Raw genomic sequence first — 17,551 nt, forward strand, 5'->3', positions numbered from 1 at the left:
AAACAAAAACCAAAACCAATCCCTTGCCTAGAACATCGAAGGGTGGGTCTCTGGCAAGGGCCTTGTGAAGAAGCCTTTCCTTTTGGTAAAGAATTAGCCAACTGCAGAAGCAGACTCCCACGGCCTCCCTTGCAGAGTAGGGGCTCTCTCCAGTGGCAGGTATCCCAACACATGAGAAAATGTCCCCCAGGGAACAGAGAGACCAGATTAACTTGATAACATCCGAAACCCCCACCTGGATGAGCACTAAAGCCTTTGTGTTTGGATTGAAAAACCAGAGATCTCAGGTAGGTTAGTTCCAACTCCCCAGATAAAGACATATTACATGATAAGCCAGACTCTTTTGTCTTCTAAATTAAAAAGATTAAGTATCTTTTAGAGAATTCTCTCCTTTAGGACTAAGCATAGACATTGACTCAATTTCACATTGTCATGATAACAAAACTTTAGGGGAATCAGAGACAATATGTGGAAGGCCTGCAGTTGTTACAAAAAGAGTAAAATTGTTCCCTTTTTGTTTGAAATAAAGAGAAGATTACATGTCAGGGAAATTAATCTGATTACAAAGATGAACAGCAAACTCACCAGGTCACTTCCTGTCGACACAGGAAGAAAAGTTCTGGCCTTGTGTTCTGGGAATCTCTCCACAAAGTCAGAAGGTCACTAATTCACACGAGGCAGTGGAGGGAAAAGAGATGGCTGAGTCACATGAGTGATTCGGTGATTTGGCTTGCCTGAACATTTCCGTTTTTGTTTTTCACCATCTGTACAAACACTGTGAAGACTCCAGCAAAGTCCTCATGTGTGCTGACTCCTTGGCCCTTGCTCTGGGATCAGGTAACTGCCAACAAAATCCTTAGCACCTCACCAATGTCCTGTTTAGCCACCATGTCACCGTGGCCACCATGTCATCGTAGCCACCTCCCATCCTCCCGCCCATGAGGATTTCTGTTCCATCACTTTGTTTCACTCCTTTTTGTAGACTACACTAACTAAAATTAACTGTTTACTTTTTCACTGTCTGCCGTTCTCCTCCTCAACCAGTTCACATCTGCCTCCTTCATCCCCACATTGCCAGCGCCTGGCTCACAGCAGAGCCTCTGTAAGTATTTGATGAATATTAATGGATTGTTCATGAATAAGTTGAAGCGTGCTTAAAATTTCACAAATGCGTTTAGTTTTTCACATCCAGTTTTTCTTTTCGCATTGAGTTGGCTATGCTGTCTAAGGCATCCTGGTGATAACACGTCCAACCTCACATTAATAAAGTGGTCATTCATTTGTTCATTCCATCCAACATAAACTTACTGAGTGCCTATCTGGTGCTGGGCATCTGTGCCAAGGATTCCATAGTGATCGAAACAGAGTGCCTGCTCTCCTAAGTTTTCAGTCTATTGGGGACCGTGGGGGAACAAATATTAATGAAATAGCAATACAGATGCGACATTATAACCTTGATAAATGCTTTGAAGAAGAAATGCATGCAGGGCTTCCGAGGAAGGAATGCTTGAGCTAAGAGTTGAAAGATGCATTAACCAGGAGAGGTAATTAGATTAGCTTGCTCAAGAGTGAGCAGGGTTCCGGTTGATAGATTTATGGTTGTCATAAGGATTGGGAGAAGTACAGTGTAAAGCTAGAGAAGAATTTTCTAGAAAAAGGGACTACGGCCAGGTGAGGTGGCTCATGCCTGTAATCCCAGCACTTTGGGAGGCTGAGGCAGGTGGATCACTTGAAGTCAGGAGTTTGAGACCAACCTGGCCAACATGGCAAAATCCTGTCTCTACTAAAAATACAAAAAATAGCCGAATGTGGTGGCATTGCCTGTAGTCCCAGTTACTTGGGAGGCTGAGGCAGGAGAATCACTTGAACCCGGAGGCGGAGGTTGCGGTGAGCTGAGATTGCACCAGTGCACTCCAGCCTGGGTGACAGAGCAAGATGCCATCTCAAAATTAATAATAATAATAATAACAATAAAGAAAAAGGGACTACTGGCATGGACATGTGTTATAGGGATCAGGTGGATGTTGATGGTGCAGTGGCAGGGGGAGGCAGGAGGGACCGGGGAGTTGATGGCTGCCTAAAATAGGATGGAGACAAAAATAGGTGGAGAAAATAAAATAACACGGAAGTTATTTAGTGGGTAAAATGGCAGGACTTGGCTAATCCTTTAAGGCTCATCTGGTGACTGGGAGATTCTTCTGGACTGGGACCTGTGTGGCCCTCCCCTGCTAGCAACTTGGCTTTCAGAAAAAGTGCAGCCACTGAAGCAGTCCAAGTGCCAAACAGGGATGGCAGGTGGGGCAAGGGCTGGGCGGAGGGCGCAGGAGAGCACGTGCCTCCGCTGGTAGCAGCATTTCAGAACCTGGCTTTATGACTCAGATCCAGAGGATTCCTGGAACCCAGACATACATTGCTGTGGGAAGTCAGTTGTTCACAGGAGATCAAGACCATGCCTATGAAGGAGCTCAACTGTACCCACGAAAACCCATGCTTAACAGGCAATTACTGCTCTACAGAGCCCTACCTGCAACCAGCGTAGCTAAATAAGGAACATAGGAAACAACTGTCCTGGAATAGAAACACCATGGTTTTTTCCCCCCTCACTTGATGAAAGAAAGACTTCAATGAAAAGGGAAAAAATAATTATAAAGTAGAAGCCTTACGTAATGAGGTTTAAAAGAAAACTTTGGAAGCCAACAAGCAACAGTGGGCAACACTTCAAAGGGCCCAGAATCAATGTTTGTCAATAGCAGTTTTGCATCCTTTAATTTATCTCTCATGAATATAAAGTGTGATGTTATTAGAAGCCCATCTATGCCTTAATTCAGAGAGATTTGATGAACCAGAAGTCTATTAACATTCTGTCCGAATCAGCACTGGCAGAGGCCTGTGGCACAGGCTTCACCTGATCTTTTATCCTGGAGCTGGGATGCTGGTTACACTGTCAGGCCCTCAGCACGGGAACACCTAGCAGCTGCCATGTGCACCGTGCAGCCAGGGGACTCTTGATGTCAGCTACTTTCTTTGGAGACTTTTTCCCCAGAAAAGAAACCGCCTCGTGACTCTGACTCAGCCCAGCCCCAAAGTTGCCATTTGTTTAATCAAGATAGTTGGTTTGCAAAACATTAAACATTAAACAGTATTTGATGCCTAGTTAATAATTTGCATCCTCTTCATTTGTTCCTGAATCCTTGGAGACTGACATTTTTCCCCCCTAAAGGCAGAGACAACAAAAGAAATTGTATTGAGAGCAAAACACAAGTCCCTAAACTGCGAAGATGTTCGCCAGGATGTCTGATCTCCATGTTCTGCTGTTAATGGCTCTGGTGGGAAAGACAGCCTTTGGGGTAAGTGTTCTTTTCTAATATCTGTAGTTGAGAGGCTCTGAAGTCACGAGAAGGACCAAGCTAGGCTGGAAGCGATGAGAAACTTCAGTGTGAAAGGCTGGAGTTGCCAAGCTGGATATATTCAGAGTGCAAGAACCAGTGCAGGCCTCTGGCCTGGTTTCTTTTGAGCAGCCACTCCCATGGGAACAGGTGTCTGACTTGAGCCATCTTGGAGCGGAGCCTCCATGAATGCATTCCAACAAAGGAGACTAGGGCAAGAAGATGTGCCCAAGGGCATGGGCTATAATCTGTCATGGATCTCATAAACCCCCTTGAGAAGCCATGGAAAGCCATAAACTCTCTCCCCAGAAAAATACACCTATCTACTGGTACTGACACACAGTTTTCCAGAAATCTGGGGCTGACATTAGGGTAAGAACCAATGTGCTGTGGCCTTTGAGGAGAAGCCTGCTGACTGCAAGTGATCCTGGCAATGGGTCTGCATAAATGGTTTGGATTTGGGAGAAGCGTTGTGGTTAGTACTTTGTCTCCTTTTTCCCATGACAGCAGTGGATGAGGCAGAGAGGGTGAGCAGGGACCAAGGGAGGTTGCCATGAGCAGGGAAGGGAAGTGCTTTCAGAGACTCTTGAATGGGGGACTCAGGATCTTTGGGAGCAGGTGAGTTGTTAAGATGTTGGCTCCTTCTGCGTGCTGCTGTGGTCCAAGGGTGTCGGCTCTCTGTGGGCATGTGAAAGACTACCTTGCACAGAAGGAGAGTCTCCTGGGAGCTCTGTGCTGGTTGTGGTCTGAGGCATGAATGTGGGCTTCGGAGCCAGGGTTTGAATCTTAGCTTTGCCACATTCTAACTGTGGAATGATAGGCAAGGAACATAATCTCTGAGCCTCAGTGTTCGCTTCTGCGAATCAAGCGCTAATCTCTCATAGATCTGGGGAGGGCCACAGTTAAATGAAGTCGTGCATGTGACTTGCAAGTAAGTGTGAGCTCTCGTCCCTTAAAAGGTCAAGAATGAACGCAACTTCTCTCTGAAAATCAGAATGCTCCCCTTCATTGGGGAGGAGTGGTAGAAAGTGGGTAGAGGATGAGAACTGAAATAACAGCCATAACCTCTGATCTTAGGAAGTACCTTTGTATTTTGTTCTCCATTTCACTCCATAGAGCATGTCCTGAAGGGGGCAGATTAAGTGACAGGTTTTCTGATTAGCATGTTTTTAAAACAATAGCTTCTCCTTTCTTTTCCGTTAACTGTGCTCGGAGGCCTATCTTAGCTCTGTATTAAGTTGCCAAGTGACACTTCTGAAAGCATTTTCTTTTCAAGTCGTGACGTGTGTGTGTGTGTATGTGTGTGTGTGTGTGTGTGTGTGTGTGGCTGTAATTACAAATTGTTGTCAAGCCCCTATATCAATTGATGGCTTGTGGGGTGTCTGAGGCCGAGACACAGCAGAAATACCACAGGTCTAGAGAAAGGCAGGAGAAATCATCAGCGGCCCACACAGGGCCCAGAGAATGTACCAGTCGGAAAAAATTAGATCCTAAACTTTGCAGGCAAGGAGAAACATTGACACAGTCTGTTTGAAGTTCACAAAAGGATAATGGTCCCAAAAAATCCCTTTTTTGCAAACCCCAGTGAATTTTTAGGGTTAGCGATGAAATTATAAGTCAATAATGGATAAAAGAGAAAATATGAGAGTTAGCCTTCAGGCAACGAGCTTAGTCAATTCCAAAGAGAGGATTCGGGGCTTTGGAATGTTTTCTTACCCCAGATGTGTGCCAGACAGGTGGTCGGGAAGGCGGCTTGTGTTCCACAGGCCGTCACACGGACATCAGGGGAAAGTGGCCAAGTCGTTCAGATGCTTTGGAGAGTTTGAGGCATCATGGGGGTGAAGAAGCCACATAGCCAGCTGGGCTAGGTGGCCTCTCCAGCCCCACACAGCTAAAAGTCATAACTAACTGCTACCATTTAATGAGGAGTCCTGAGCGTTATGCCCTGAACTTTCCATGAATTGGTTTCTCTCTGGAAGGACCCTAAGAAGTAAGTCTAACCATGTTCCCATTTTACAGAAACGAGGCTGGGAACTGGGCGGGCCCCAAGTCATACAGCTGATGAGTGGCAGAGCTGAGCTCTAGATGGCAGGCTGCTTTCGTGTGGCCAAAGTCTCCTGTCTGGGGCCCTGGGTGAGGATGAGATTTCTTCTGTTTGTGCAGCTTCAGAGTCATGGCCCTTCCTGTAGGGAAAGGAGGCTCGTAGACTAGGCACATGTTTGCTGGGTGGAGCGTAATGGACTCCACATATCTCTGAAACTCTAAAGAAAGGCAGCTGTGGCCGGGCGCAGTAGATCACGCCTGTAATCCCAGTACTTTGGAAGGTGGAGTCATGTGAATCATGAGGTCAAGAGTTCAAGACCAGCCTGGCCAACATGGCGAAACGCCATCTCTACTAAAAATACAAAAAATTAGCTGGGTGTAGTGGCAGGTGCCTGTAATCCCAGCTACTCGGGAGACTGAGGCACAAGAATCACTTGAACCCAGGAGGCGAAGGTTGCAGTGAGCTGAGATTGTGCCACTGAACTTCACCCCAGGTGACAGAGTGAGACTCCATCTCAAAAAAAAAAAAAAAAAAAAAACGGCAGCCATAAGATCTGCGATCACTATTCATTGGAAAGACACCCAGGTACTCTCCCCTGAATTCAGAACATGTAGCACATGAGGACTCTTCTTTGGGATCATCCATCATGGAGATTTTTATTCCGATATTGACTAGCCCAAGTGATATGGGTCGAAAATCATTGCTGTGAACTCCAGGACATCACTCATCATGCCTTCTTGTCCGAGTCAAGTTTTGTTTTTTTTCTGCCTTCTTATCCGAGTCAAGTTTTGTTTTTTTTCACCTATCGGTTTTGAGCACCTGTCCAGCACAGCCTGGTATCATTCTCCCCGTTTCAGGGATGAGATACAAACCCAGAGATGTTAAACTGACTTTCCGGCCAGGACTGGGGCCAGGTCTGTCTGATGCCACGTTCATCACAGGAGGTCTGCTTAACTGTAAGAAAGGCAGGGACTGTCTTAGAAATCTCTTCTTGCTGGGATTCTTAGAGTGATCGGGGCCCCAGCTGGGCTCAGTCATAATGGAATTTGATCTCTCCAAATTTGACCTCTCCAGAGGACAATGCTTGTCAAGCCCGCCTGCTTACCTCAGCCCATCCCTAGAAAGGAAGAAAGACAATGGCTTCTTCCCTCCCACGCAAAGGAGGTGCCTTCAATTAAAACCATGTTTACATTTCTGGGCTTTGAAAACCCTAGAACTCTAGAATCTTCCCAGGTATGGGGCCACAAAAAAAAGTTTGCATAGGTTGGAAGCTGCAAACTGGCAGCTTGAACTCTCTACTATGCTCACAGCTCAAGTTCAATTTGGTGCATAGAAGATTGACTTGAAGAGTATTTTAGTTTTATTTTAATTGCTTAGCTACATTTGAAAATCAGAACACAGAACATTTCTCATAAATACTCCCAGCTTTTCTTGAAAATCAGACATGTGAGTAGCATTAGGCTCACATTCTTGGCTGGCACCATGGGAAGGGGTGGCCACTGCTGCTGTTACTAGCAGAAGTTTGAGGCCAGCTGTGGTGGCTCATGCCTGTAATCCCAGCACTTTGGGAGGCCAAGATGGGAGGGTTGCTAGAAGCCAGGAGTTTGAGACCAGCAACATAGCAAGATCCTGTCTCTACCAATTATTTTTTAATTAGGCAGGTGTAGTGGTACATGTCGGTAGTCCCAGCTACTTGGGAGGCGACGACAGTGAGTGAAGAACGTACCACTGCATCCTGCCTTGGCAACAGAGCAAGACTCCATCTCAGAAAAAGTTTAAAAAAGTAAAAGAAGAAGCTTGAGTTTCCCAGATCCTACTAGTCCTCTCTCTCTCTATCTCTCTCCCTCTCTCTCTGTCTCTGTCTCTCTCTCTTTATTTATTTATTTATTTATTTATTTATTTGTATAGACTAGTTTTCACTATGTTACACAGGCTGATATTGAACTCCTGGCCTTAAGTAATCCTCTTGCCTTGGCCTCCCAAAGTGCTGGGATGACAGGTGTGAGACTTCATGCCTGGCCCCCATACACTTTAGAACCCTTCCTCTTGGCCCATGTGCATTGTCTGCCTGGTTCTGCCTTAGTGCACTTGTCTGGTTTACTGCCTATATTGACTTATTGGAGCCAGTCTGAGATGGGCAAGTGACCAGGTTCAGCATCTGATTAATTCAAGCATGCACAGCTGCGTGGGCTCCAGGACCAAACAAGGCCTTGGACAGGAAGATGGGAGCCATGTTTTTCAAAGCCTCCAGTATGCCAGAGCCTCTTTCAGGCCTAAGAGAGTCTGTAGAGACATTCCTCCCTCTTACTTCATCTACACAGTCTTAGGGAAAGCGGAGGGACTGAATTTCACGGCAAACTCTTATAGATTTTTTTTTTTAACTGATCTGAAGCACAAGTCCACTCATCACCATTAGCAGCATACACTGGTATTTCGGGAAGTGAGGTCGCGGAAATCACATGTGTATATAGGCACGGGTGTATTTATATTTTAAATTCATTAGAGTTTCCCAAATGCAAGAGCAATTCTGCTGTCACAGAGAAACAGCATGGCAGAATATTCGGCAGCCAGGATTTTAAATAAAACATGCTTTTGCTTCATAATTAATATAACAAGGTTTCCTGGCTTAGGACTTGGCAAAGATCCCAGGAAAAATGGAGCAGGGAGGGGTTGGTGCGCCATGCCTGCGACCAGCAAGCAAGTTTCAGGAGAAGTTGATGCTGTGTAAGCTCTCCTTAGCCAGCCCTTCCGGCACGGTGCACTCCAAGAAAACAAAACAAACTCACAGACAACAGTGGCTAATTATAAGAGTATCAGGCCGGGCGCGGTGGCTCACGCCTGTAATCCCAGCACTTTGAGAGGCCGAGGCCGGTGGATCACGAGGTCAAGAGATCGAGACCATCCTGGTCAACAAGGTGAAACCCCGTCTCTACTAAAAATACAAAAATTAGCTGGGCATGGTGGTGTGTGCCTGTAATCCCAGCTACTCAGGAGGTTGAGGCAGGAGAATTGCCTGAACCCAGAAGGCGGAGGCTGTGGTGAGCCGAGATCGCGCCATTGCACTCCAGTCTGGGTAACAACAGCGAAACTCCGTCTAAAAAAAAAAAAAGAGTAGCAGTAAGAGTAATTGTAATAATACATAGTAGCAGCAACCATTTATTGTCTTTACGCATACCAGATGAGGCATGCTTTATGTTTATTATCTCATTTAAGCTTCCCCCAAACCCTGTGAGGTAGGGACCCATGTCATTCTCGTTTCACAGACAAGAACTAAGCATAGAGCAGTTAAACCATCTACCCAAGATGACACCTCTGGGAGGTTACCGCTCTGGGACTCAAGGTCTGCTCAATGCCAAGTTCTATACTCATAAGCACTGTAGTTGAGATCATCACGCCTGGCACTGCCCGAAGACAAACAAGACCATTCTGTGTGGTATCAAAGATGTCAAACTGGGCAGCAGCCTGACTCTAGCTTCCAGAAGAAGACAACGCCACTCCCACCTGACCCGAAGCCTCCTTCAATAGCCCCAGAGCTTTGCTTTCTGACACCACAAGGATTGAGTCTTGCCAGATAGCTAACCAGTTCATCGGTGTTTTCAAAACTTCCAGTCATGAATGAATCCATCTCTTCAGAAATTCTGCCAAAGCCCAAATAAGTTTCTTAACACTTTTGTTAAAGACTCACCTTTTCTCTACCAAAATTGATTTAGTTCTAAAGGAAACTGTCATTAGTACAAAGAAAGCAAAGTGATGTCATTGAGTTCTAGCTAGCTGCTGCTGACATGCCAAATCTCTGAGACTGAAGCTCTGAGTCCTTAGAGGGAAAATCAGCAGGAGGCAGAGGATAGAGACACCAGCGCCCCTCAGTCCTTCCCCCTGGTGGGACTGGAAGGCTTGATAGTCAACCTGAGAAAATAAAGACTTTCTCACGCTGTATTTTCTGTTTTACTCTAATGCTGTTATTTCACGTCCTGGCTAGGCACCACCTCGATCAACTCAAGTACCGCTAGTGGTTCAGGTCTGATGCCTTGGAAAGCGCAGGAGTGAGCGCGGCTTTAGCAGAGGTGGTACTGATTCCAAGCGGGAGGTGGGGGGGGGTGCCCTGTGCTACTTGTTGGGAATGACTTACCAAGAAGGGAAACGTGGAGGTTTGTGCCCATGTGGCACTTGGTTTTGTCTACTTGCTTGTCTTTTTTTTTTTTTTTTTTGAGATAAAGTCTTGCTCTGTTGCCCAGGCTGGTGTGCAATGGCATGATCTTGGCTCAATGCAACCTCTGCCTCCCGGGTTCAACTGATTCTGCTGCCTCAGCCTCCCAAGTAGCTAGGAACCTGCCAGGCGCCTGCCACCACACTTGGTTAATTTTTGTATTTTTAGTAGAGATGGGGTTTCACCATGTTGGTCAGGCCAGCTTCAAACTCCTCACCTCGAATAATTCACCTTCCTTGGCCTCCCAAAGTGTTGGGATTACAGGTGTGAGCCACTGCGCCCGGCCTTTGCTTACCTTTAAAAGGGCTTCCAAGAGCATTATCATATCCAGAATTTTGACCCAGTCCCTTTGTCTTGGATGGCCTCACTCCCTAACCTTCAAAGCTCCCCTCCACCACAGTCTATTTGCCCCAAATCCCTGGGATGAGCCATTTGTACAGATATTTCTTACCAAGTGCTGACCTGCAGAGTAATCATTGCAAAGGCCATACTCCTGAGCAACCAACGTTCCTTGAATAAAACATTGGCATTGGGCAAGGGAAGTCTTACTTTTATCATTGGGGAAACTGAGGCACAGAGCGACTCAACAACTTGAACAGGAACAAAGATAGGCCCTGAGTCCCCTCCGCCAGAAGCTTCACACCCAAGAGAGCTTGGTATAACCGAAGTGTGGCCGAGGGCAGAGTCACCTGGGCACTGTGTTCCCGGCCCACCTCAGACCCATGGACACACAACCTCTGCGGGTGGGCCCCATCGATCTGTATTTTATCAAGCTTCCCAGACAATTCTTATGCACGTTGAGGTTTAGGAACCAATGTCTTTAAAATGGAAATTCCCAGGGCATGCAAATGAGACTCTTCCCTTTCTGCCCCTTGCCCCTGTTCCATCTCTGCCTACCACTGTCACAGGAAGCTGCAGCTCAACCCTTAACTGGGCAGTGGCCAGCTCTGGGCTTTAGAGCCAGGAAGCTGCACAGAGCCCCTCTGAGCCAGGCACAGGTGATTGGTGTCAGAGCTGGGAGACCGCGCTTCAGTCCCTGCCTGGTCCCAGTAGTCCCTGCCTGGTCCCAGTGCGTCCATGTCCTTACACAAGCCACTTCACCGTGCTGGGCTTCAGCTTCCTCCTCTGCAGATGAAGGGTCCAAGCCAGTTCCTCTCTACAGTGGCTCCTGACTCATCACTGTGGTCCAGTGAACGGCTTCACCCCGGTGCGCAGGGAGGAAACCACCCACAGGCACTGCTGGCCACTGCCTTCTCCTTCGGCCTCCACATTTCCCCGTGAGAGTCTTTGTCCCCTTGCCCTGAGCTTCAGGTGAAAGCAAAGCTGCAGTGAACCTGCCTGTCTTGAGACAGCATTGAGCAACGCGTGCAAAAGCAAGAAGGGCAAGATTCCTGTGTCAATGAAGGGTCAGAGTGGCATCACTTCACACCTCTTAGGATGGCTATCGTTTGAAAGAATGGGAAATAACAAGTGCGTGTGAGAATGTGGAGAAACTGGAACCCTCAGGCCTTGCTGGCAGGAATGTAAAATGATGCGGCCATTGTGGAAAACAGTATGGCGGTTCCTGACAAAGTTAAACGCAGAACCACAGTAGGACCCAGCAATTCCGCATCTAAGTATATATCTAAGAGAACTGAAACCAGACACTTGAACAGAAACCTGTACACCAATGTTCATTACCAGTATTATTCACAATAGCCAAAAGGTGTAAATAACCCATGTCCGTCGAAAGATGAAGGCGTGCACAACATGTGATTAGACAGATAGAAACCATGGAATACTAGTTAGCTACGAAAAGGAAGGAAAGTTCGATACATGCTACCTGGAAGACCTTGGAAACACGATGCATAGTGAAATAAAGGCAGTCCCAGAAGGACAAATACTGTAGGATTCCGCTTACATGAGGTACCCAGAATTGCCGAATGCACAGAGACAGAAAGTAGGACAGAGGGCAGGAGGGCCGAGGGAGAAGAGGACAGAGGCGTTACGGTTCAGTGAGCACAGTCTATGTTGCGGATGATGAGAAAGTTTGGGGTGTAGAGAGTGAGATGTGTACACAGCATTGCGGATGTAATCAGTATCACTGAATGGTACACTTACAAACGGTCACAGCGATAAATGCAATGTTCTGTATGTTTTGCCACTATTTTCAAATAAAAGGACCCAGTGGCTTGGCGGAACTGCTCACCTTGGTGTCTTCTAGGATAAAATTGGTTAGACAGAAAGTCAGGGAGGGGCAGAGAGAGAAGGAGCCTGTGTTTCTGAGTCCTACTGATTTACAGTGTAATATTCTTGGGAGTGGGGAGCATATAGGTCTAGTCTATTTTGTTATATCTTTAATCCAGTGATGATTTTAACTCAGGCTGAAATGACATCGCTTATCTTTGCAGCAGGACCCAGAGCAGAACAACATGAGGCACACTTGGCCTGGACACCAGCAGCCCCTGCCCTCTGCCACCTCCACTACTCGCTGTGGCCTTGAGCTCTTTGCCCAGCAGTGGGACTGGCCCCACTGAACTGTGCACACTTGTCCCTGTCCACCTTCCAGCCCAGCAGTTGCAGCCTCAACTACAGCCATGCTGCAGAAGTCTCTCCTCCCCAGCTGCCCTTGGGAGTAACGCAGTCCCTCCCTGGTGGTTGGTCACACGTGGTCTACCGCCAGGTATAGGGTAGAACCTTCAAGGATGGTGTGATTAGAGTCCCAGCCTTTTACCCAGCAAGCAGAAAATGTCTCCACTCTTAGTTCATTCTGAGCTAAGCCTCTGTCCCGGAAAGACACATCTAGCCCCATCTCCCTCCTAATCCCTCCTAATCCCTCTGAGAACATTTTTCATCAACAAATTCCTGGAACACATCAACTCAGACTTTTAGGCTTTTTGTTTTGTCTTCCAGAAGTTTTGGAATTCTGGAAGGCAGAGGAAGAAACTTAGTTGAAATGATCACTGGATTAATGGATTAAAGATAGGACAAAATAGATCAGATCGATGTGCGCCCCACCCTCAAGGAGATCACACATCAGTGAGACTCGGAGACACAGAATCCTTTTCTCCCTGCCTTCCTCCCTAACCAACCTTAACCTGGAGGACACCAGACTTTGAGACTCTGGTGGCGTAGGGAGTTTAACCTTGCTGAGGGCCTGCTCCTAACCCCGAGAAGGTCAGTGTCCTGAGCCAGGGATCCACTGGGAAAGCCGAAGTGTGGAGTAGATGAAGCAGTAGCTGGGTCTAGAATGGTCTTTCTAAAGTTACTGCAAAACAGCTACCTTTCCATGTGCAGAAGCAGCAGCGTCCACCCTCTCAGAGAAGATGGCTCAGCTGGGACCACATGCTGTCTCAGCCCTGCTGAAACTGGGAATGGACGTGTTGGGAGAAGTATGCTGTGGCTTGCATGCCTCTTGATCTGGGTGGGGATGTTTGTTAAGATGTGTTTACCACAGTATGCTGGCTGAGGCTCCATCTGACTTTTGTACTTTCTCTAGCTGTCACTGGGGTCAAGTAGGCCCTCTCCGTAGCCTGCCAGGCCTAGGCTGGTTTGGATAAGCACTTTTTTTTTTTTTTTTTTGAGACAGTCTCACTCTGTTGCCCAGGCTGGAGTGCAGTGGTGCAATCTCAGCTCACTGCAGCCTCCACCTCCCAGGTTCAAGTGATTCTTGTGCCTCAGCCACCTGAGTAGCTGGGATTACAGGCACCTGCCACCACACCCAGCTAATTTTTGTACAGATATTTCTCACCAAGTGCTCACCTGTAGAGCATTTGGTGAGAAACGGTAGAGACGGCGTTTCACCATGTTGGCCAACCTGGTCTCCAACTCCTGGCCTCAAGTGATCTGCCCACCTTGGCCTCCCAAAGTGTTGGGATTATAGGCATGAGCCTCCGCACCCAGCCCACAGATAGGTCTTTTTATAAAGCGTTCCAGGAACAGTGCCCCTGATATTTGAACCTAGCTCAACACCTGCTTCTCTTCAAATTGGGGCGCTCGTTTTTTGCCTTCTCCTCCATCCTTGCTTTATTACTGCTTGCATGTGCCAGCTTCCTGGCCCCTCATGGCGAGAGTGACTAAGAGCAAGGACTCTGACTTGAGACTGATGCGTTCCTGTCCTGCTCCAGCATTTCCTAGTTATTTTAGACAACTTAATATCTGAAAACCTCACTTCTAAAGTAGACATAATCCTAATACCTAAATTACGAAGTATTGGGTACAACAAACAGGACAAGATGCAGGTACGATATTTAGCACAGCTGTCGGTACATTTTCACCTCTGAGGGGATGTGAACTGAGATCACAGTTTTCTCCTTTCTACTCATCTCTTCCTCCTACTCTTGCGTTGGTCTTTCTCTTTGGGCGTGCAAGTCCCAGGAGTTAGGATTCTTCTATCATTTCCTTGTTTCTGGGGGAAGAGTTCATGGAATGATGGGATGAAAGGAGGCAAATACTGTGTCCTTCGTTCCCACCTGCCATCATCCAGGCGAGTTTCAGGGATCAGATGCAGACATAAGTAACCCACTATCAGCCTGGTCTTTGGTCCCCAGATATCCAGCCTGGCGCTGGGGCTACCAGTTTCCACATTGCACCACGCCCCCTCTCTGTGGGTGGACACTGTGAGTCACAAAATGAGTGACTTGCTTCAGATCCTGGCGACCCCCTGACAGGCAGCCCAAACTGCACATCAGCTTCAGGCTCCGAGACCCCAGACCGGGAGTCTCCGCTTTTTGTTTCGTTTCCCTCTGAGCTCCAGCTCCTAGAAAGGGCACGTCTGCCACCTGCTGGCTGTAAGCAGCATGGCACCCGGCTGTCCCTCAGGCTCTGGCTGGAGCCGGGATGTGCAGTGTGGACCCAGGCCCAGGTCCTGGAGGGCCCCTCCATGCTGGGCCCTGAGGAAAGATGTCCCCCAAAGTCTTCTGCCCACTTCTAAGGGCATGACCCACGCTGTTCAGCTCAAAGAGAAGAATTCGTAGGGAATCTCCTCAGGACTGGGTGGAGACAGATCTGGACAAATAAGCCCTGCCCTGAGGACGACTCAGTGGAGGGAAGGCAAGGCAGGGAGCAAGGACCAGGAGTAAGGCCCAGTTGACTGGTGGTGATGAGGGCGAGACTGAAGGAGGGGTAATCTTTGTCATCGAGGTCTTACTGCATTAGTCCGTTCTCACACTGCTAATAAAGACATACCCAAGACTGGGTAATTTATAAAGAAAAAGAGGTTTAATAGACTCACAGTTGCACATGGCTGGGGAAGCCTCACAATCATGGCAGAAGGTGAAAGGCACATCTTACATGGTGGCAAGCAACACAGTGTGTGCAGGGGAACTGCGCTTTATAAAACTATCAGATCTCGTGAGACTTATTCACTATCACGAGAACAGCACGGGAAAGACATGCCCCCGTGATTCAATTACCTCCCACAGGGTCCCTCCCATGACACATGGGAATTACGGGAGCTACAGTTCAAGATGGGATTTGGGTGGGGACACAGCCAAACCATATTGGAGTCCCCTCATGGCATCTCTCTGGCATTCACCCCCAGAGGTGCTCATTTCTGGCATTCCTTGTTCAAGTGCCCTAGGCCCAGGAGCACCCCTAAGGCCTGAAGTGACTTCCTCTGCCAGGCCTCCCAACTACCAATCCCCACCATCATCCCCCAAACAGAACAGCGATCACATCTCACTGCCTGCAGAAACAGCGGTTTGGGGAGGTAGCCAGGAGGCGATGAGACAGAGGCACAGTCCCAGATAACAAACGGCCTCTCTTCCTTTCTTTGTGTTCCTTTCCCCTCACCAACATGTTATTTTGTCATTTTTCAAACCTACAGAAAAGTGGGAAGAATAATGCAATGAATATTCTTCATCCAGATAAATGCCACAGTTGTTAACATTTTGTCATAGTTGTTGTGTCTCTCATTCTCCCGTGCGTGTGTGTGTGTGTGTGTGTAGTTGTTTTGTCTGTTTGTTTGCTGAATCATTTGCAAGTAAATTGCAGATATCTCTCTAAATACTTCACCATGTGTCTCTTAGGAATAAGTACATTTTCCTACAGAACTACAATACCATTGTTCACTCTCAAGAAAGTCAACGTTGACACAGTAACACTGTCTAATATGTCTGTATTCAAATTTTCCACTTGTTTCAGTGTCTGAGTCTGTTTTGTGTTTCTACAAAGGATTACTGAAGGCTGGGTGATTTATTTTTCAAAAAAGAGGTTTATTTGGCTTGCATTTCAGAGGGCTGGAAAGTCCGGGGTTGGGCAGCTGTTTCTGGCAAGGGCCTCAAGCTGCCTCCACTCAATGGTAGAAGCAAAAGGGGAGCCAGTGTGCAGAGATCATATGGCAAGAGGGAAAGAAAGAGGAAGGGGTGGAAGTGCCAGGCTCTTTTTAACAACTGGCTCCTAGAAACTAGTGGAGTGAAAACTTGCTTACCCTGAGTGAGAGCAGGAATCCATTCATAATGGATCTACCCCCATGACCCAAATTTCTCCCATTAGGCCCCACCTCCAACATTGGGGATCAAAGTTCAACATGAAGTTTGGAGAGGACAAATATCCAAGTCAGCACAAACCACAGCATGCAATGTTCTTTATGCCATTGTTTTTAAATCCGGGCTCCAATTAAGAGTCACACACTGCATTCCGTTACCATGTCCCTGAATAAAAATACAGTCCTCCCATCTTTTTTTTGCCTTTTATGGTGTGGACATTCTTTTTCTGGAGGCGAGACTGGGTGTTTTGTAGAATGTCTTGCAATTTGAATGTCACAATTTAGATCCGCCATGTTCCTCATGAGTAAATTTTTTGCCAAGAATACTGTCTGTTGATGTACATCCTCAGTACATCACATCCGGATGCACCCTTTCTTTTTATTTTTCTTTCCTAATTTATCATCTGCCTACTTCCCAGAATCATGTAAGAAAGCCTACAGTTAAACAGAAAATTACAAATTCTGTTGAGGGTAGAAGCAGCGAATATACCAAACTGCCTAGCTTGATGTATCTCATTGATCTCAGCTTTCTGGCAGCCAAGACCCAAGGGAAAGCTGTCTAGTGGTAGAACTCTCATTTCTTTAAATCAGGGTTCAGCAAACTTTGTAAAGTGTCAGATAGTAAATATTTGGGGTTATACTTTCTCTGTACAAAAAGCAGCCGTAAACAAACAGGCATGGTTCTTTTCCAATAAAACTTTATTTACAAAGACATAACTGCTAGGCTTGGCCCAAGGGCCTTTGTTTGCTGACCCCTGATTAAAGTGAAAGAGCATACTCCAGGTATTGAGTAAAACTTTACTTTTCTGGTTGAATACTGCATATTAATGGAACTGTGTATATTATTATTTATTCACAAAAACTTTTTGAGGCTAATGCCCTTTTCTGCCTCAGCCCACCTGCATCCAGGTGAAACAATAAAAAAAGAAAACATTTGAGGAGCCATGTGCCAAACTCTATGCTAGGTATTGGGTAATACATCAATGACAAAACAAACAAGATCCCTGCCTTTCTTTCTGGAGGACAGAGTCTGATGTAAAAGACAGGTAAATAAAGCTATGCACTGCGATAAGGTTCACGGAGGGAATAAACAAGTGTAGTGACTAAACAGTGGGATGGGGAAATCTCATATCGATGGGACATTTCAGGGAAGATGACATTTAAACTGAGACCTAGTGAAGGTCATGGGGGAGGGCTTCTAGTTGCCAAAGCCCTGAGGTGGGAAGAATTTAGCTTGTGCCGTTTTGAAGCCAGGTGTGGCTGAAGCTTAGTCAGGGGCAATGGGAGGGGGGAGTGTGGGAGGAGGCTTGTGGGTCATGGAAGGTGTTTGCATTTTATTCTAAGAACAATGGGAAGCCACTGGAGAGTTTTAAGCATCTGTCCATCCCCAACCCCCAGGAACTGTCACCTGAAGAAATCACCTAGATTTCAGCGTTAATTCCTAATCC

The 17,551-nt window shown here is 46.9% G+C and overlaps 1 protein-coding gene across 4 annotated transcripts in view; it reads left to right on the forward strand.

Moving 5' to 3' along the window:
- Positions 1-3,169: 3,169 nt before the first annotated feature.
- The window catches only part of HABP2 (hyaluronan binding protein 2), a 38,997-nt gene continuing 24,615 nt past the window's right edge, over positions 3,170-17,551 (forward strand). For all 4 annotated transcript variants that reach the window (XR_013525121.1, XR_013525122.1, XM_009010296.5 and 1 more), the window contains exon 1: positions 3,170-3,347. Coding sequence is in view for 1 of the 4 variants with exons in the window: in XM_002756437.6 (XP_002756483.4) it covers positions 3,279-3,347 (69 nt within the window). In the remaining 3 variants the exon portion in view is untranslated. The remainder of the gene's footprint in view (positions 3,348-17,551) is intronic.

Source organism: Callithrix jacchus, chromosome 12 (assembly GCF_049354715.1).
Source record: "Callithrix jacchus isolate 240 chromosome 12, calJac240_pri, whole genome shotgun sequence".
Classification (NCBI taxonomy): domain Eukaryota; kingdom Metazoa; phylum Chordata; class Mammalia; order Primates; family Cebidae; genus Callithrix; species Callithrix jacchus.